Source organism: Natrix helvetica (genome assembly GCF_964273705.1).
Source record: "Natrix helvetica genome assembly, chromosome: Z".
Lineage (NCBI taxonomy): Eukaryota > Metazoa > Chordata > Lepidosauria > Squamata > Natricidae > Natrix > Natrix helvetica.
This window is the reverse complement of record NC_138554.1, coordinates 41,490,235-41,511,663: the sequence shown is the minus strand read 5'-3', so window position 1 is coordinate 41,511,663 and position 21,429 is coordinate 41,490,235. Positions and strand designations below refer to the sequence as shown.

At 40.1% G+C, this 21,429-nt stretch overlaps 1 protein-coding gene across 1 annotated transcript in view; it reads left to right on the top strand.

The window, feature by feature from the left end:
- The window catches only part of IGF2BP1 (insulin like growth factor 2 mRNA binding protein 1), a 91,451-nt gene extending 70,485 nt beyond the window's left edge, over positions 1 to 20,966 (top strand). Inside the window, exons 6-15 of the mRNA XM_081971385.1 lie at positions 1,846 to 2,127; positions 2,515 to 2,649; positions 5,787 to 5,909; positions 8,135 to 8,270; positions 9,696 to 9,818; positions 10,720 to 10,836; positions 11,183 to 11,257; positions 12,252 to 12,383; positions 14,672 to 14,785; positions 20,082 to 20,966. Of these exons, the coding sequence (XP_081827511.1) occupies positions 1,846 to 2,127; positions 2,515 to 2,649; positions 5,787 to 5,909; positions 8,135 to 8,270; positions 9,696 to 9,818; positions 10,720 to 10,836; positions 11,183 to 11,257; positions 12,252 to 12,383; positions 14,672 to 14,785; positions 20,082 to 20,174 (1,330 nt within the window). The 3' untranslated portion in view covers positions 20,175 to 20,966. The remainder of the gene's footprint in view (positions 1 to 1,845; positions 2,128 to 2,514; positions 2,650 to 5,786; positions 5,910 to 8,134; positions 8,271 to 9,695; positions 9,819 to 10,719; positions 10,837 to 11,182; positions 11,258 to 12,251; positions 12,384 to 14,671; positions 14,786 to 20,081) is intronic.
- The last annotated feature ends 463 nt before the right edge of the window (positions 20,967 to 21,429 follow it).

Sequence of the window (21,429 nt, the reverse complement as noted above, 5' to 3'; positions counted from 1 at the left end):
GTGGAAAAAGAAATCATGTGTTGTCTCGATTGTGATTTGAGATCTTGGAGCAATAACCTAGGCGGCTGCCTCGCTATTTGGAAATTCTAAATTTATTGGACTTAAACATTCTGATTCTACAAAAAAACACCCCACTTAGAACAGCTTATATCTTCCGACATTACCTTAACAGTTCCTAGGTTTTTGGTTAGGTCTCGAGCTGTTGAGCTACCAACCAGCCCCAAAGGCTGTGAATCTCACCAAAAAGTAACCACCTACCGTATTTTTCGGAGTATAAGACGCACCTTTTTTCCTCAAAAAAGAGGCTGAAAATCTGGGTGCGTCTTATACATCAAATACAGCGGGTTTTTTGCCTCCCAAAGCCCCGCCCCTTCACAAAAATGGCCATGCATACCCTTAGGGAAGCTTTCAGAGAGCTCCTGAGGGCTGGGGAGGGCTGAAATGAGCAGAAAATGGGCTGTCCCCCCCCCCCCCAGCAGCACTCTATAAGCCTCCATAAGGCTATGCATGAAAGTTTTTTTGCCCCAATCCCTCTAGGAGCACTCTGTAAGCCCTCCCAAGGCTATTCATGCCTTTTATTTGAAAAAAACGGGCCCGTTTTCGTGAAAAATGGGCCATTTTGGGGAGGTTTGTAGAGTGCAAAAAAAAATTTTTCCTTTCGGAAAGTTCTTTAGTTAGAGTGATTGATGAGAATTACATTGATCAACTGCTGTGCCAGCAGAAACAAGTCTTAGGTACTGCAGGCTGTCAGTGATTTCCTTCTTCCGCACATGGATAAATACACATGGAAACATCTACCTATCTACCTACTCTCTCTCCCATCCTACCTACTGTATTTCTCTCTCTCTATCCCTCTATCTACCTACCTACCTACCTACTCTCTCTCCCTACCTACCTACTGTATTTCTCTCTCTCTCTCTCCGCCTCTCTCCCTCCCTCCCTCCCTCCCTCCCTCCCTCCCTCTACCTATCTACCTACTCTTTCTCTCTCCCTACTTATTGTATTTCTCTCTCTCTCCCTCTATCTACTTACCTACTTTTTTTAAAATTTGACTCTTCAAAACCTTGGTGGGTCTTATACTCCGGTGCGTCTTATACTCTGAAAAATATGGTAATAATATAATTCCCTACTTTGAATTAATTTTGAACTAAATTAATAATAGAAGGATTTCTCTACTTTGAACTAATAGTCAACTAAAAGAATTTTCCATTTGTTACATTTTCCTTTGACAAAATAAAAGAGCAGACAAGGAAAAAAAAGATTGCATTGAAAAAAATGAAGCAGCATTGGTAGTGAGATGGGGAGGTGGTTTTCAGTTTATCAGTTTAGGAAGGTTTAGGTTCACTTACTACACTATGATTTTAAAATATCTTTGTTCGTTTTTCTTTATCCTTTTTTGTGCATGATTGATTTTAATGTAATTTTACAATTATTTCCCTCATAATGTATATCCAAGGTTGGCAGCAAAATGCCCATAGCTGTTCAAATGAGAGAAATCGCTAAATTTTGCAAGCTTCTGGTTTTTCATATATGAATTCATGTGTTAATTCAGTAAGAATGATGAAAAAATCCTTTAAGGATATTCTTTGACTCCTTTTGCAAGCTTTGACATGGCTTCTAGATTGCTGAGACCATTTTGGGATAGACTGTTCTTTATTCTACATGAGTGTTGGATTCCTAAAGGCTTCAGGACTGATATATAAGATACAACTAGGATATTTAATAATAAAATTGCTAACCCAGACTGATGGTGCCTTATCCCTTTAAAATTCCTTCTTAGCTATCATAGCATAACCTCTCACAGATTAGTTCTCCATCCGTTTTATCTCTCTTTTTCTTCTCCAGAGCTATCATGAAACTTAATGGACATCAGCTGGAAAACCATGCTTTGAAGGTCTCGTACATACCTGATGAACAGATTGTGCAGGGTGCAGAGAACGGACGTCGAGGTGGTTTTGGAACACGGGGTGCCCCACGGCAAGGTTCTCCTGTGGCCTCAGGAGCTCCAGTGAAACAGCAACCAGTAGATATCCCTCTTCGGCTTCTTGTTCCTACCCAGTATGTGGGAGCCATTATTGGTAAAGAAGGTGCCACCATCCGCAACATAACCAAACAGACACAGTCCAAGTAAGAAATTGTTTTGTTAGCAAGCATTTTAGCTTCTGCTTTTTCATGTGTTGCTAAATTCCATACAAGGCACAAAGCAAATTCAACCCAGGAAATTACATTTTGGCTTATATTCCATCTACACTTGGCATCTCTAATTCATCATGATCAGTCCAGAATCCGTTTGAAATTTGGATTGAAATGGGTTTTCTAATCTGTTTCATTGCTTAAAATTGGCAACTGGAAACAAATGAGAAATGAGGCATTTGGGATATTTTGTAAAGATAAGGAATCCAAGCTTTTGAAGCATCTTATGACCTTTTGATCAGTTTCTTATTCCTTAGATATATACTAATATTCAACTGTTCATATTGAGTGATTTATTGCTTTTCTTTGAATTCACTGTAGAATTGATGTGCATCGGAAGGAAAATGCGGGGGCAGCTGAGAAAGCAATAAGCATCCATTCAACTCCAGAAGGCTGTTCTGCTGCTTGCAAGATGATCTTGGAAATCATGCAGAAAGAGGCAAAAGACACCAAGACGTAAGATAGGCCATTGTTGAGTTTCAGTTTCAGTTTATTAAATTTATAAACCGCCCCCTCTCCCCGAAGGGACTCGGGGCGGGGTACAGACAGAAATAAAATATACAATAGACAACAAAAATACAAAACCCCAGACAAAACAAATTGAACACACAGTCTGTACTATAGTCATGAACTAACTGAAGATTAAAACCAATTAAAATACCCCAGAATTTAAAATTTTAAAATGCCGGCCAGGAAGGTCAGAATTAGATTATAATTATGATTGCGATTGGAACAGGTGGGTCTTGAGTTTCTTACGGAAGGAGCGGAGATCAGCAGTAATTCTAATATCGGGGGGGGGGGTCGTTCCAGAGGGTTGGGCCCATCACAGAGAAGGCCCTACTCCTGGGCACCGCCCGCCGGCATTGCTTAGTGGATGGTACCCGGAGGAGTCCCTCTCTGTGGGAGCGAATTGGTCGCAGGGATGTGTGGGGTAGGATGCGATCCCGCAAATAACTAGGTCCTGAGCCATGGAGCGCTTTAAAGGTGATAATCAACACCTTGAAACGCACCCGAAAAGCCACAGGTAGCCAGTGCAGCTCGCGCAGGAGCGGTGTTATATGGGAGTACCTAGTACTCCCCATAATTGTCCGCGCGGCTGCATTCTGCATTGTTAGTGCCAAGATCAGCAGGGCTTTTTGGAAAGGCTACCCAGAATTCTTTTTTTTCCCCCTAGCATTATTGCATGACATCTTTTCCAATGAAAGGCCAAGAAAATGGAAGATTCTGTAGCCAGTTTTGTTTTGCTTCTGACTACTTGCTACCAGGTTCTTTTCTTTCACAAGTCAGTTGGATTTCATGGATACTGTCTATGAGAAGGAACTCAGTAGATATAGTGGCTCCTTGTAAGATAAATATCTGCATACATCTCACAGTTTTTGTTCCCTAACTTTGAAACTTGGAAGAAACTATGCAAATTAAGAATGATACAAAAATTTACTTAATTGTAAATAGAGCGATGAGAGTATATTGGTAAACTGCTTTGAGAAATGGAAGTTCCTTTTGCCTTGTATAACTCTTTCTTCTTGTGATCAAGCAGTAACTGCTCCAAAGACACGAGTCCAACTGCATTCTGACCTTGCAATAGCTGGAACGTCATATTGCTCTCAATGCAATAAACTGAGGAATAAGATTGGAGGCCAAAACAGGTTTCTTAGGAGATACAGGTGGTCCTCACTTAGCAACAATAGTTGGGACTAGCAACTTGGTTGTTATGTGAAACAGTCACTAAATAAAACCATCACTATGCTTACGATATTACTTCAATTTTATTTTATAGATTCGTGAAGATCATAAATACAGGCATTGGTTGCTTTTTCATCACTGTCGTAACTGCAAACAGTTGCTAAACAATCTAGGTCAGTGATGGCGAACCTATGGCACGCGTGCCACAAGTGGCACGCGGAGCCATTTGTCACGGCACGTGAGGCAGTTTGTATCACTTCCGGTTTGCTCAGAGGGGGGGTTTTAAGCGCTCCGAAGGCATCAGGGAAGCCTGCGGACGGTCCCTGAAGCCTTCGGAACGCTTAAAACGACCCTCCGAGCAACCCAGAAGTCATTTCCGGTTTGCTCGGAGGGTGGTTTTAAGCGTTCCGAAGGCTTCAGGGAAGCCTCCGGACGGTCCCTGAAGCCTCCGGAGGGCCAGGGGAGGCTCTTTTCGCCCTCCCCAGGCTCCTATGAAGCCTCTGGAGCCTGGGGAGGGCGAAAAAAGCATGCAAAAATGGGGGGGACGTTGTCCGCGCATGCGCACTGGGGGATCGCGCATTGCATTATGGGTGTGGCACGCCCGCAAACGACCCCCCCACGCTCCCCCCTCTTGTGGCACGCGAGCCAAAAAACGTTCGCCATCACTGATCTAGGTCCATCTGGTCCATTTTTTTTTAATTGTTCAAATTTTTATTGGTTTTAAAAAAAAATTCAAGGAAAAAGGGTTATAGGGTTATAAAACATTTTGACAGCTACATTGTGCGGGGGGGAGAAGCCCCCCCAGGTCTTGCAACTTTTCCAAACAATGATAGAAAAATATCAACATTTACCTAAGTCAGGCATGTCCAAAGTGCGGCCCGGGGGCCAAATGTGGCCCTTTTTCAAATTTCAAGCGGCTCGCAGCCTCTTCTCCCCAGTGGAGTTATTTGTTTAGTCTTTCATAAAATACTGTACTTTTCGAAGTATAAAGATGCATCTTTTTCCCCTCAAAAAAGAGGCTAAAAATCTGGGTGCATCTTATACACTGAATACATCATTTTTTGCCTCTCAAAACTCTACCCCCTTCACCAAAATGGCTGTGCATAGCCTTTAGGAGGTTTTCAGAGTGCTCCTGGGGGCTGTGGAGGGCATAAATGAGCAAAAAACCGGCCATTTTTTGCTCAACTTTGCCCCCCCCCTAGCCCCCAGGAGCACTCTAGAAGCCTCTTAAAGGCTATTCATGCCCTTTTTAAAAAGGCCCATTTTCGTGGGAGAGTGCAAAAACTTTTTTTTTAATTTGCCTCTTCAAAATCTTGGTGCGTCTTATACTACGAAAAATACGGTAGTTAATTCGCATTTAATGTTAAGGGTTCAAAGAATGTCAGGCTGAATGATCGACCCCACACATTTTCACCTCACCAAATCTGGCCCTCCTCGCAAAAAGTTTAGACACCCCTGACCTAAGTATTAGCAGTTTTAAATTTAACACAAAATCATCAGTATGTTTCAATCATTTCTTTTGTATCACTTCCATAAAAGTACATTGTAGCAACAATTGCAATAGTGTTCCAAATCACTTTTGTGATCTGAGTCTTCTAGCTGTTGCATCCTCTCTCCCATCCACCGGCTGAGCCTCGGCCCCTCCCTCCTTTGTTTCTTGTGTAACATCCCCCATTTCACCTAAAAGAGCACTGTAATTTTTAGCGAAAGCCTCTGCTTCCACTGGTGTGTGAATTCTAATGGTCCATTTTTATTGATACCAACTGCCTGGCCATGATTCCCCACTGTTTTAGATAATCTTTATCTCTTTATTGAAAGGCAGGTGATTGAAGTAGGGGGACTTTTCTGCATGCCCAGCAAAGAATTTGACACTGAGTTTTAATTCACTTAATTTATTTTTCATATACCAGTGCTGATGAAGTACCTCTGAAAATCCTAGCCCACAACAACTTTGTGGGACGACTGATTGGCAAGGAGGGCCGCAACCTAAAGAAAGTGGAACAGGACACAGAGACAAAGATCACCATCTCCTCGTAAGTCCTCCTTTACTTTTAAATGCAGTTATGAACATTTTGAGCTTTACTGTTCTGATGGAGAATATACAAACTGTGTTTGTGTGCATATAATAACAATCCTATTCATCCCTTAGTCCCATTTGCCAGGGTTTTTTTTCACAAGTAATCGTTGTCTACTGCAAAAATAAAGGGCTAACATACAAATAAACTTCTGAATGGGTGCCTTGGCCCCGGAATCCATTATCGATTGATGTAGAAGGCAAAAGGCTGGAAAATAATTGGGTAGGATTATGGGAGCAGAGAAAGCTTCTTTACAATCTAAGCATTTCAGAGGAACAAATTGTGGAATTTTGTCTCCCAGCCTGTAGCCATTATATATCAAAAAGATTGCCTAACACGTAGGAATTCCTGTGAGCCATGCCTTTCCTTGCCTTGGAAAATAATGCCAGAAGACTTCCAGCTGACGTCACAGCGATATCAGATGCAGGGAACGGGTTTCTATGTTCCCTGTGCTGAGTTCTCCCTGTTTGTGGGCTCCGAGAGGAGCCAAACCACCTTGTAGGAGTGGCAAAGCTAAGGAGGGGTGCCCAGGGAGGTCGCAGGAGAGATTGCAACTCTCCTGCTGAATCCCAGGCTTTTTCCCCTCTATGCCATGGCAAGGAGAAGAGGCATCCTAAAGATGGCTGCCAAGAAGCTGAGACAGCCGAGAAACACCTAAGAACTCTACTGGAGCGGAGTCGGTGAACAGTGTCTGGAACTGGGTGAGAAGAATCCTTTTTATTTAAAACTCAACCTACAAAGAATATCCAGGAAAGGAGAGGCTCACTGCTCTTTTTAAAAACAGCGATTTAAAAACTATGATAAGAATTTCAAAATTGAAGGAAAAAGAAAGGGAGAAGGAAAAAACTTTGTAAAATATAGAAAATTGGATTTCTAAATTGGACAGGCATTGTTTTGGCTAGGTATTTCAGAATGCTGGAACTATTTACTTAAAAAAACTATTATCATCTTTATATTTTGGATTGTTACCATTAAAATGGGATAAAACTGGTTGATATTGAAATTTGACTTATGAGTGTCACCTGCTGACAAAAGGCAGGCATAACCCATTCCCAAAGTCCTAGAAATACTTGGCTATTGGAGATTTAAACGTAAGAATAAGAAAGGCATTATTATTATAGTGACTCCTGAAGGCTACAGCACAAGACTGAATTTATAGAGTGACTCAGAAGGTTCTGGAAAAATTTTGGACTATCCAAAGGAACAGGTATATTAGCTGTGGGATATAAAGATTCATGAATATTGAACTTTTTTAAGAAGTAACTTCAGGTTTGAATGTATGGTTTTTGGACTATTGGACAAAAGAGGAACAAAATAAAACTAAACGAGATGCTCCACCAGCAAAAAATCAGTGGAATTTGGGGAGAAACAGCATTGATAACTCAAAGTATTAAGGATATTTTGACAAGAAGCTATAAGGAGATTATGAATAAAATGCAGAGCATAAATGGAGAGCTAGAAAACATGATACAAAGGACAAGGAGTGATCAAGATTTCCATGAAGAGGAGGAGCCAATTGAAAGAGATGAAAAAACAACTGATAAACCAACAAATAAAACAAGATGACAAGAAGGAGATAGCAATAAAAATAATAATGACTGATGAAACAAGCCAAGGTGATAGTATTTTAAGAGAATTAAGAAAGGAACTGGAGTTTCAGGAAGACTTTTGGAAGAGAAATGTTGCAAGAGTAGATATTTTGAAAATTAGACAATGGAATAGGGCAGAGAAGGGAGAAATGTTTAAATGATTGGTCAAGCTGTGGAAGCAGATAGAGATAAAGATCCAAGAGAGGAATATGAGAGGCAAGCTAATAAACAAACAATTAAAGTTTTAAAGCGGGCAAGAGACGATGGATAGAAAGGGAATATTTCTAAATATAATAGTGGCATGATTAAAAGTTGGAATAGGGATAGAAACACTGTTCATGCATTGATATGTTTGTAAAAAAAATTAAAAATTAAACCTGGGCGGGAGGGGGGGGAGAAGAAAAATAATGCCAGAGCATGTAACAGTGCTACCTACTTTTAAACGAATATTGCTAGAATTATATGACAAAGGAGATTCTTGGGTCGCTTTCTTTGATAAACTGGTTGAACTGAATGCAGGAATGGCGTCTGAAAGATTAGCCAGGCAAGGGTTTTTGACAGAACCACTTTTTTTGTTTTGATATTCCCACTCAGCCTTCAGGATTTGACATTATACAACCCTGAAAGGACTATCACTGTGAAAGGCTCCATCGAGAATTGCTGCAGAGCAGAGCAAGAAATTATGAAGAAAGTGAGGGAGGCGTATGAGAATGATGTAGCAGCCATGAGTGTAAGTGTATTTGTACCTATTTTGGTTCATTCTTTAAGATTCGAAAGTGTTTATTGTACCATATTTGCCACAAGTCATGCTGTCTGTATTGTATAAAGTAATGGGAAAATATGTAGCATCAAAAGACTCTACCATCATTAACATCTTTTGCTCTGAGAAGATCTCCTTCATTGAAGTCAGGAATAAAGAATGTAGTGGAACTGAATCTAATCTGAGTAGGAGAAAATTATTGGTGAAATTATTGGGGGATGCACATAACTGGCAAAGTGTGCAAATTCTATCCCTTTTATTGTACATTCGCCCCATCTGGCTCTGTAGACTCCCTGGCTTCCCAATCTTAAATTTCTGAGAATAAATCATGAACAAATATAGAACATTTTCCAACTGGAAAGGTTCACAGGTGAAAGAGGCTACAGAATAGCCCTCGGCTTACAACCACCAGAATTTCTGTTGCTAAGAGAGGTAATTGTTGAGTAAGTTGGGCCCACTTTTATCTTTTTTTTGCCACAGTTGGGTAAATCACTGCAATGAATCATATGGTCATTCAACAAATCTGATTTCCCCTATTAAATAATAGATCACAGAACTCTGAGCCATTGTAAATGCATGCCAATTGCCAAGCGCCTGAATTTGGATCATGTGACGATGGGGGATGCTCCAATGGTTGTATTAACGAGGACTGGTTGTATGTAACGTTTTTCAGGGCTGTGGTAGCTTTGAAAGATTGGTAAACAATTGGTTGTAAATTGAGATTGCCTGTATAAAGTAATGGGAAGATATATAGCAGAGAATAACAACTTAGTCTTTCTTGGCACGGCCTGGTTATATAAGAAACCACCGCCCTTCAGTTTTTTCTGTCCATCTGTAAATTTGAGCAGGGAAGACACGCTGCAGATCTCTTTATTTAAACGATGCCATCTTGTGGGAGCAAGGAGGATGTGTCCCTGTGTCACCCTCCAGAACAGCATTCCCCTCCTTAAGACCTGACTCTGTTCCCAGGCCTAGGGTTTACTTGAATGTGTTTGCTCTGTATTTGGGGGGGGGGGGGGGGGGGGCAGGCTTTCATCATTTTTGTTTATTCTACTTGTTTTAGTCTAGGTTGCCTATTTATAGGGGTTCCATTTTTGTTAAGCGATCTTCTGGGCGGCCATAACAGTTTAAGAAATTAATTAAAATAATAATAAAGCAGACTCAAACTTCTAAAGGAGTTATGGGCCATCTTGAGACATATAAAAATAGAAACATCACTTCAAAGCAAGAGCTTTCAAGCATAATATTATGCTTGTTTAAAGAAAATGAGGTGATCTTTGCTGTAAGCATTTCAGAGTTATTAGTTGAGTCCCAGGTAACTCTGTTTTAATGAAAAATAATAATAAACACGCCCTTCTCCTTTTCTTCATCTTGTTTTCTCTGTTTTTATTTTAGCTACAGTCACACTTGATACCTGGTCTCAACCTAGCTGCTGTTGGTCTTTTTCCTGCCTCTTCTAATGCAGTGCCACCTCCTCCAAGCAGTGTTTCTGGAGCAGCTCCATATAATTCTTTTTTGGTAATGTTGAGCTCTGTTTCTATATGAGCAACTCGTAGTATAGAATTGTCAGTCACTTAACAAAAAAGAGGCAGTTTATCTCGGTGGAATGTTTGTGTAGCTTTCTCTAAGCTGCACATTTGATTTCCACTACATTTGGTTACATCCAGCAAAATGCATATAATGCATCCAGTGTTTCTAGGTGTTGAGAATCTTTTTTTCTTTTGAGGTTTGTATTTTATTTCACAGAATGTCTGGATACAAGATTGGATGGTTGCAAAATAGACAAGATTTTAAAAGGGGGTCAGTTTCACTGATTCTTGTAATGTCAGAAGTGTATCAGAAAAGCATGTAAAATAGCAATAGTATTTAGATGTTTATACTGCCTCGTAGCACTTTTCAGCATTCTCTGGGCAGTTTATAGTGTAGGCACTATTTGCATTTTGATCCTAGATCTGGATCCTCATTTTACCAATCTTAGAAGGATGGTAGGCAACCTTTAGCCTCTTCAGGACCTAACCTAAGACTGTAGGCAGAGTTTGCTTACAATACTGCACTTTAATCACTGCGACACAAGGGCTCCTCAGTACAATACATTCTTTTCAATGAGGTTTATTTGCTTCTGAGCATGAACACAGTAAAGAGATGGTTTGATTGAGCTTTCATAACTACCCATCCTAATTTGTTGCTTCCTGTTATTATAAACACTTCAATTCTATTTTATCTCTAGCCAAATTCACATATCATTTCTCCCATCTGCTTTTATCATCATCGGTTCCTTTCATGCTGAGTTCACTAAACATGTAATGGTATCATTGCACGGATAGTAGTAGAAATTTGTTTTTAGCCTTTCAGACTGTCAATTGAGAATGTCCAGTTTCTCTGACATTGATTGGTATTCATAAAACTCCTCTCTTGGCAGCCTCCTGAGCAAGAGACCGTACATGTTTTCATCCCTGCCCAGGCTGTAGGTGCAATCATTGGCAAGAAGGGTCAGCACATCAAACAACTCTCCAGATTCGCAAGTGCCTCAATCAAGGTGTCCATAACTTTCTGTTGCTTCAATGCTTTAATCTTTGCTAGTTAGTGATTGCTGTGAAACTTTTTATGCAATAGCTACAGCTGTATTGGCTTTTGAAAACAAGGCAGAAAGTTCCTAATAATGTCTCTTGACTGCATTGGTGAAATTAATAATGCATTTTTAACTTGTTTGTAAGTAAATCTGGGAAATGCTTTTGGAAGGACATCACCATTATCATTGTTTTTTTGAAAAAATAAATCATAATTCTTATTTTCATGACTAGATCAATCTTCCCTGCTCAGCCTGGACATTGTTGTTAGACAGATTAGTATTTCATTTCATTGCCTCTTTTTGTCTTCTCTAGATTGCTCCTCCCGAAACTCCAGATTCCAAAGTGCGTATGGTGATAATCACTGGACCACCAGAAGCCCAGTTTAAGGTTTCTTTTTTCTGTGAATTATATATAGAGGAAGTTACAATTACTGAAATGCATTTCTTTCTTTCTAAAATGTAATTCTTTAGCATGGGGCTCCCAGAATGAAAGCATCATAGAAAGAAATCATAACAAAAACAAAGCCATACCCAAAGTTCTGCAGGTGGTCCTTGTTTAGCAACTGCCTCAATTAGTAGCTGTTTTGCAATTATGACTGTGATGAGCGAGTTAACTTTGTGACCATTCTTTGCATTTATAACCTTTGCAGTTCGCTAAAGCAAACAAAGGCTGAAGTAAGATTGTAATCAGAATTGCGGTTTCACTTAGTAATCACTTTGCTGAACGATGAAGTTGCTAGTCCCAGTGGTGGTCACTAAACAAGGAGTACATATACAGAAACCAGACTGATAGCCTGCTACTCCAGGACTCTATGCAGTCCTCAGAATCCTTTTAGAAGTTACTGCCAGATGTTAATCTTTAACATGACAGAAATCCGAAAAAAACTAGTTTTAAGTAAATTGAGTTTGTGCCCAGTTGTTAATTTTGTGTTCTGCTACCATATTTAATTATGTTTATTATTTAAGTATCACTATTACAATTCCTAGAGAGGAAGTCTGGTTTAGTGGTTAATGTATCAGCCTAGATTGTGAACTGTAGTCTTGCTGTATAGGACTACATGATGCCAGCTGGGTGACTTTGGACCAGTCTCTCTCATCCCTAGGAAGGAGACAAAGGCATATCACTTTCAAAAATCTTGCCTAGAAAACCGCAGGGATTAGTTGCTAAGAGTCAGCAATGACTTGAAGGCACCCATAGATGTTGGCTTACAATCTAGGTTTAGAGAACAAACAATAAGAAGGATGAGCTATTTTGGTATGTATTTATGTCAAGGAATAATTAATACTGCTCTTCCGGTATTAGATAAAGCTAAAACATGTTGTAATTTCAGAGGAAATGAACCACCTATTTAATTGCTCTTTGGTGGTTTGATTTCTTTCAGGCTCAAGGACGAATTTATGGAAAGCTGAAAGAGGAGAACTTTTTTGGGCCCAAAGAAGAAGTGAAACTTGAGACGCACATCCGAGTCCCTGCCTCAGCAGCAGGAAGAGTCATTGGCAAAGGAGGCAAAACAGTGAGTGCAGTATTGGGCTGAGGAAATAGTCATCTTGGGGGTTGGGGCAAGCCTTGAGAATGGGTTGCTTTGTCTGTGGCCCAAGATGGGGTATTAAGTAATGGACGGTCAGTATGATGCAGATCTTTCTCCCAAATGACTGATAACTAAAGCACAGTTAAAATTTAAGGCACGCTTCAAATTGGTATCTACAGAAGGTTCTGAGGAGATTTAAACATCAACATCAGGCTATATTGTGGTTTCCTATACTGTTTAAATTAGCTTTTTATGCAGAGCAATGTGAAAGCAGTCAGAAACCAAGATCTGAAATCAGATTGGAGGGAGATCAACTGTCCACCATTTGAAGTTATGATGAGACTATCCGAAAGATACTTATCAGAGTTTCATTGGTTGTGCTCACTCTTTCCCTGTGGTCACATAGCCACATTTCAGGCACTTGGCAAGCAGCTCATCTTTATGACCGGCTGCAGCATTCCATAGTCATGTGGCCACAATTTATGACTTTCACTGATCTCCACGGTTTTTTTGGCTGGTTTCTTGTAAGAAATAGTCATAGATATACATTGATTTGTTTAACAACCACCACATCACTTTATAACCATAGCATTTGCTTAATCACCACTGCAAAAGTCGTAAAGTTGGGTCTGGTCACATGGGTGTCTCAGTGTATGACCATCAGGATTTAGGATAGAAATTCCAGGCTCTAATATGGTTCTAGTTTTCTTACTGTTTGTAGTTTTTAGCAAGCAAAATACAGTGGGACCTTGGATGCCGACTGTAATCCATTCCAGGACTTTGGTCGGCATCCAATTTGGTCATGACCGAAAGCAAGATACGTGCACACAAAAAATGGCATGGAAGGGGAAATTGCTGTGGAAAATCACTACGGCTGTGTTTATTCAGCACCAGAGGGTGTATTCATGATGTGAGTGAAGCATTTAGCAGATCTTACTGTCGGCACCCAAATTGTTTGTTGTCTGAGCCGTTTGGGACCCGAGGTCCCACTGTACTGTTTGTGGTGTTGCTCTATGGCAGTGATGGTGAACCTATGGCCCGCGTGCCACCTGTGGCACGCAGAGCCATTTGTCAGGGCACGCGAGGCGCTGCCCTGTCAGCTGGCCAGTGTGCATGCGCGTGCTGGCCAGCTGAGTTCACCATTTTTAAAAGCCATTTTTTCGCCCTCCCGAGGCTCCAGAGGCTTTATAGGAGCCTGGGGAGGGCAAAAAGAGCCTCCCCGCGCCCCCCGGAGGCCCTCCAGGGGCTTCAGGAACCTTCAAGAGGCTTCCCTGAAGCCTTTGGAATGCTTAAAATGACCCTCCGAGCAAACCGGAAGTCCCGGTTTGCTCGGAGGGTCGTTTTGAGCGCTCCGAAGGCGTCAGGGAAGCCTCCGGACGGTCCCTGAAGCCTCTGGAGGGCCTCCGGGGGGGTGGCTCTTTTTGCCCTCCCCAGGCTCCAGAGGCTTTATAGGGTGAAAAAAACATGTTCCGCATTGCATTATGGGTGTGGCACGCCGCACACAACCCTCCTGCGCTCCCCCCACTTGTGGCACGCGAGCTGAAAAAGGTTCGCCATCGCTGCTCTATGGTCATGGGAAAGACAACTCATAGTTTGAAATCATAATTATGATTATTATAAATCCTGATTATACCTAAACTAGTTTTCAAATGTATATGCCCGTCTTCTAGATTTACAATATAAACTTTTAAGACTGACTTCATGGTTGGTATTAAACCGTTGCATATTTCACTGATTTTAACTTGAAGCATTGCACTAGCTTAGCCAATTGTTCCTTATTTATTGGGCTTTACTTCTTTAAAATAAAACAAAATGTGGGCCCAGGTTTTAATGTATATGAAAGTAAGAACACTGAAGGTAATGGCACAATTTCAAAATGCTGAATAATTCTTTTTAAATTTCTGCATACTGATTATGAGCAAGCTGGAATTGTGTGTCCTAATAGAGTGGGAAATGACCACAAAATAGGGTATTTACAAAGCTGTTAGTTCTCTTCAGTATAGAGTAATTAGCATTTTGAGCCATCGTGGCACAGTGGTTAGAGTGCAGTACTGCAGGCTACTTCTGCTGACTGCTGGCTGCCTGCAATTTGGCGGTTCAAATCTCACCAGGATGAAGGTTAGACTCAGCCTTCCAAGGTCAGTCAAATAAGGACCCAGTTTGTTGGGGGCCATAGGCTGACTGTAAACTGTTAAGGCTGTGGAGCACTATATAAATCTTAAGTGCTATTCCTATTTTAAAGGCAGTAAAATTATTTTACTTTTTGTCTCTAGGTCAATGAACTTCAGAACTTGACAGCAGCTGAGGTAGTTGTTCCCCGGGATCAAACTCCTGATGAGAATGAGCAAGTCTTTGTCAAAATCATCGGACATTTCTATGCTAGCCAGGTAGCAGCTAATACAGATCACTGCATACTATGCTAATATGGACTTGGTTCAGAATTGATGCTAGACAAGGAGCAGGCAGCTTGTTGTAGCATTGATTTTCTCAGCTCCTTTTTGGCAGGAGATCAGCATTTCTTGCTCCTTCAACATTACATTGCCTTTCAAAGATAAATAGTGATTAGAGCCTCAGATAGGTTTATTGTATCAACTTTACTGGACAGATAATATCAAAAATGGCCCCAAATCTCACCCCATGTCTTTGGTGATGTTATTGCAGCACCACCATGCTCACCTGGCTGCCCCCCAAGTGGTTTTAAAAAGCAGGACCCCAGCTGCCTTTTTGCTAAGCTGCGGATTAATATTAACCAGCTTGGTTCAGAAAAGAGCAATAAAATCTATATCAAATAAAGTTAAATAAACCAACAATTCTTAACAACTGTAAATACACAAATGAAAACAAAGTTAACTTTGAAACAACAATAAAATAGGCAATATATCAGAAACTCCAGTCATTAAAAGTGTTGTTTTTTTCAAATGCCCAGACAAATATGCAGGTCTTCGGTTACATCTTTAAAAGTAATTTCACATAGCATGCAATATAGTAATTTGGTTATGAAACTAGTAAGACATAGAACACTGCAACTAGGCTACCTTAACTCAAGTAGATCTGCAGTTGGCACATTAGTTGGAATTAGAAATAGAACCTCCTTGCCACTGGTGCCAACTAATCTCACAAATACTAGCCCATTTGCAGTCTCTAAATTCAACAGATCTTGCAGTAATTGTGATATCTAATGCTGAGTAAGCAGTTTTACTTTTAACAGTCAATAGCAAATAATTACTGAATTTCTGAGGACTGGCTCCGAGTACTCAGTCCACCATCATAGAAAGCCCTTTTAGACAGTTAAAAAAACATGCAGTAATTGTTTTTTTAAAAAGAATTTTATTGGTTTTTAAACATTTATAGGGAAGGGTAGATGGATATGCAAAAAATTTTGGCAGCTACATCATGCAGAAAGTAGAAATCTCTCCAAATCTCACAACTTTTACAGAAAGGAAAACAAAAGATAAAAGATAAGCAGAAACAGCATCTTGTTATACATTGTATCAACCATATGTTCTATCATATCTTTTACCACTTTCTAATATATCAACAATTACAATAATATTTCAAATACATTTATTTTTGTGACCTGAGTCTTTTCAATATTGCTCCCTCCCCCCTGTCCTCTGGCGGAGCCACAGCCCCTCCCTCCCTCATATCTTGTGTATTATCACCTTTTTCACTACCTCTTATGGTTTCGTCCTCTAGGAGGGGACTGTGTTTTTTCATGAATGCCTTTGCCTCCACAACTGAATTGATTCTAATTCTGTTTCCCTCCCAGAAGATCAACATTCCTTCTGGCAATAACCATCTAAACCAAACTCCTTTATTATATAATTTCTTTGATAAGGAGGAATACTTCTTCCTCTTATCTCTAATTTTTTTTGGAATTTGTTTAAGAATGGCAATTTCTTTATCTTTATATTTTAGTGGTCCCCCCCTTTGGGCTCCCCAAACCTCATCCCTCGTGGTCTTCCTAAGAAATTTAACGTGGACTTCCCTTGGAACATTATGTGTTCTGGCATATTCTGAATTGATTCTATAAACCAGGTCCATATAATAATAATAATAATAATTTAAATTTATTAGCCGCTCCCTTTCCGAAAAGGACTCGGGGCGGCGTACAATGGAGTAAAAAACATATAACATTTACATAAATCCATGACATACATAAGTACAAAGACACACATGTTCGGAGGAGGTTAACAGATACAATACATAGACAATTAAAAACCATTAAAATACCCTAATTACAAAACCCCATGTACAATCCAAATTCAAAATGTTAAAAAACAGACAGTCAGGAGGAGTACGGGAAAATTACGGTTGAGCCAGGCCAGATAGTTGAGCCAGGCCAGATAGTTATTATTATTATTATTATTATTATTATTATTATTATTATTATTATTATTATTATTATTATTATTATTATTATTATTATTATTATTATTATTATTATTTATCTAATGCTGAGTAAGCAGTTTTACTTTTAACAGTCAATAGCAAATAATTACTGAATTTCTGAGGACTGGCTCCCACCACAACTGTTCTTTATCTCTCTTAATGTATTCTGCAAAGATTGTACACATAGTACCCTTAAGATCTTCATCTTCTGTCTCGGGTAGGTTCTGGAATCTGAGAAAAAGGGACATTCTTTTAAGTTCCATCTTTACCATGAAGTTTTCCAATTCTCTATTCCCCTTCTGAGTTGCCTTCACCTCCTCCCTCAACCCAACCACACCCTCCTCCAGTACACCAACCTTCTGTTTATTTTCTGTTGTTTGTTGCTGTATGTCTCTGAGTTGTTCTTTAAAATCTGTCAGCTCTTTTTTCAGTTTTCTTGTCCCTTCATAATAGCCTGGAACATTTGGGTAACTGATAAGTCCTTTGAACTCTTTCCAGCCCCTTCTTGTTGTAAGAATGATGAAATTTTTGTCTGTTGGGTCATTGGGCTGGATGTATAGGAGGTGGGTGCCGAAGCTGCCTTACCCAGCGGTGGTTTTCTAGTCCCCATTTGTTAAGTACAGAGATAAGTATAAGTCTTATACAAAAGAAATGGCGTCTGTGGAATGCGCAGCTGGGTGATGCCGAGGAGGCAGACAAGCCCAGAAGTGAATGTTAATCCTTAGTCACAGTTCCAAGACAGAAGAAGAAAATCAAATAATCCAAATCCAGAAAGACCACAAAACAGGGGGCGCTCCAGGAGACCTTCGGGAGGTAATAGTAATATAAAGCCAGAAATTCCTTCAAAGGTAGTTTCAAAAGGCTAGTTTCATTTATAAGAGCGAAGAAGAAGACGGAAGTGGGCCATCTTGGCTCTCCCTTTCACAGGGAACCAGGGAGCAAAGCATCCAAAGTTTCCATAAGGCTTTTAAAACAGCTCAGGAATCACTTCTTGCAATTGTGATGTAAATCTTTCTCATAGTTAGTACAAGTGGGTAATTCAACATTTTACTCTCTCACTCCATTCCGAGATTGAGAGATAGTCCAAATGCCGCTTTAGCCGAGAGGGGTAAAAAAAAAACCCCTCCAATCTTGCAACTTCAAATACATTGAATCCACAACTTGCAAAAAGCTGTTGCTCATCAATTAAATGGTGTTAAAAGAGATTAGAGCAAACCTCTCACCTCCAGCACTTCTACTACAACTTCTGATTATTTCCTTCCAGAATCCATTCGGCGAAGGCGCAGGCAGCCAACAGCTGCGCTATGCGCCCCCCTTCGCTCCCCGGCTCCTGGGGCAAGACTGGAGACCCCCTGATGGCTGCCGCCGCTTCCGGGGGCTCCAGCAAGCCGCCCTACGGCAGGTGGTCCCTCCAAGACCCTCTGTGCTCCTAAAAGGAGCCCACCGGAGAGACGAGCAGCGGACGGCAACGTCCGTCGCCTCCGGGGACCGGAAGTGATCCAAAACATGCAGTAATTGTTGAGGACCTTCTATGTTCTAACTTCATAATTGAACTCCATTCAGTTCATTGCTGAAAGTTAAGCGGTAAACCAAGGATATTCCAGTCTTTGTGTAACCAGAGATGGTTTGGTGTCACTTCTTATTTCATTGTTCTACCTGAACATGATTATATGCCATTGCGTCTGGAAAAATCTTCCAAAACATTTGAGAATATTTCTGGCTCCATTGTTTCTGAGAGCAGACCAACTGAATAACTTCCTTGCCTTTTCAAGGGGACTTGAAGGGACTTGGCCATAGATAATTAAGTCTCATAATCTTAGATAATTAAATTTCATGACAGAGGTGGATTTTCTTAAGAGAATCCACCTGCCTTAAGGCCCATCCACAAGAAAGGTGGATTTTTAAAGCATTAATGACTGGATCACTTCCATTCTGGTTTCTCCCCCAAACTGGATTGGGATTAAATTCTGTACTATGTTTTGGACCTATCATATTCTGAGAGTATCCACTAGCTGAGGTGCACTTGAGTGAATAGCCACTGCAGGGATATTGATGTTTCCTGGGATTCTCCATGATGACCTTAAGAGATTGCCTTCACTAGCTGAGGCAAGGAGAACATTGAACAGCAGAGCAGGTGATTCATCAGTGAAATCCTTGTTTTTTGTCTGTGATCAAAAATCAGCCCCAAATCAGTTTTGAGATTCCTGGATGAGACAAAATTCTGATAGATGAGTCCCCCTCCTCTTTTTTTCTTTCTGAACTGAGCTGCTGCTGTTCCAAATACCTGGTTGGGCAGAGCGGGTTAGATCTCACAGGTGTAAATGAGGCTAGTATCCCCTTCTTCCAACCCGATTTGACATTGACCAACAGTGTCTCAAGTTAAGAGAGAAGGCCTATATAGTAATCCAAGATAGAGTGATAGGGTAGCAAGGCAAAGCATTATTTTTATCTATATTTTTCTAATGGCATGCTCCCTACCCCCTTATCTCAACCCCACTCCCAGCTTCTTCACAACCTTATGCATAAGATTATGCATATTCTTATATTCAGGTTAAAGAAGGAACATCCAGTAACAGTTTATTCCAAGCAAAAATATGGTGGTAGTAAATATTCTCTCTCTATATTTTCTCCCTTGCACACAAATATACAAAAACACACATATACTTTAAATTTTGAAAAAGAAAGATAAAAAAGAACACAAACTAAAGTAAAGTAAGCAAAAGAAAAGAAATAGAAAAAAATAAAAGAGAAAACTAAAAATGCAAGAAAGGAAAAACTAAAAGAAATATAGAAAAGAAAAACGTTACAAAGAAATAGCTCATTATCTTACAGCAGTTTCAAGCAGTCATTCATTTACCGTTTATACTATGGTTATTACATAACTATCTTGTTTCTACAATACATTGTTTAATCATCAAAACTATAAATCCTAAATTCATTTTTTCTGTTTTATGCAAAAAAGGGTTGCATAAGGGGTTTCAAATCAGCAAAGTTGGAAAAACACTAATTGGGAAGCATTGTGTTTATAACTGTTTATAATTATGATAAGAAACAAAGAGAAACTTGTAATTACCTGAACTCTTACTTTATTGATAATAGTGTCAAATCATGGTGTTTTTTTTAAATCTTAGTTGGTTCAATAAGCCACCCATTTGAAACCTAGCTAGTATCCTCCTCTAGAATTGTTGAAATATAATTACCATAATTCCTAAAGTTATGAAAGAGTTATTTGTCTTATCTGTCTTTTATCTTCCTTTCCCTGCTCACTCTCCCATCACTCTTTTTTGCCAGATGGCTCAACGCAAAATACGTGATATCGTTGCTCAGGTGAAACAACAGCATCAAAAGGGACAGAACAACCAGACACAAGCACGAAGGAAATAGGAAATGACTTGTACCCGGGTGTGTGAAAGAAGAGAGAGAGAGAGAGAGAGAGAGAGAGAGAGATGGACAAATGGATGAACAACAATGACAATGGATGAAACAAAGCCAAGCAGAAAAGAATGATGATCTATTTCAGAACCCTAAGAGTGGCTGGGATTCAGTTTACCGTAGGCAGGTCTTAGTAATTTTTTAGAGATGGGTGTTTTACTCTTAACATGAGCATATACATGTCTGTTTCCATACAGATGTGGCCTCTCACACAAAGGTATTTTCACACGTATTTCTTTTTTGGGGGGGTAGGGGGAATACTTGGTTCAGCAATAAACAAAAAGTTCCTAATCAAATTATTCCTGTCAGAATATCAAACTACATAGGATCATGATTTTATCTAGGAAAGCAAAGAAGCTTACACATGGAAGTATTCATGCTTTACCAGATCAAGGCCAATTTTTTTTTTAAAAAAAAACCTTAATACTTCCTTCCCTACCTCCAATAGTTTTAGGATTTATTTGGGCAACCCTATCCCTAACACGAATTACAGTTAATATTTGCACTTGGCAAGAGAAGGGCAGAGAATGGAACCAGTCTCCTTAATAGGCTTTCTTATCTGATATTTTCTAGATAATTGGCTTCTATGTGATACAGTATTATTTCAAATGTGCTTTTTTCTTTAAAAGGCAATTAGACTGTTTTTTTTCCCCCTTGAGGAGGCACAAGAAAATGTTTCGCTTTTCATCCAAGACGCTTCATCAGTTGATGGTGGGGGATGGAAAGATAGGTACTGACAAATAGAGACTGGATGGTGGGGGAGGGGAGAATGGAAGGATAGGTTCTGATGGATGGGAGTGGTGGTGGAAAGTTTGTATTCCTTTGCAATCATCTGGTCATTAGCACTCAGAGAGCTATTGAGGTCTTTTGGGGGTTTATCTGTGCCCTAATCTAATGCCCCAGTCTACCTGTGCTCTAATCTAGTGGCCCCATCTTAGAGCTATTGCCATTTGGGAGTTTATCTGTGCCCTAAGCTAGTGGCCTCAACACCTCTAAGAGAGTGCTAATGACCAGATGACTGCAAAGAAGTACAATCCTTCCATTTCCCCTTCACATCCTATCAGAACCTATCCTTCCACTTCACACTGCCCCAGCATCTAGTCTCAATTGACAGTACCTATCCATCTCCCCACCATCAGAACTGAGGAAGCTTCTTGAATGAAAAGTGGAACACTTCCTTCTTCCTTGAGGAAATAACAGTCCAGTT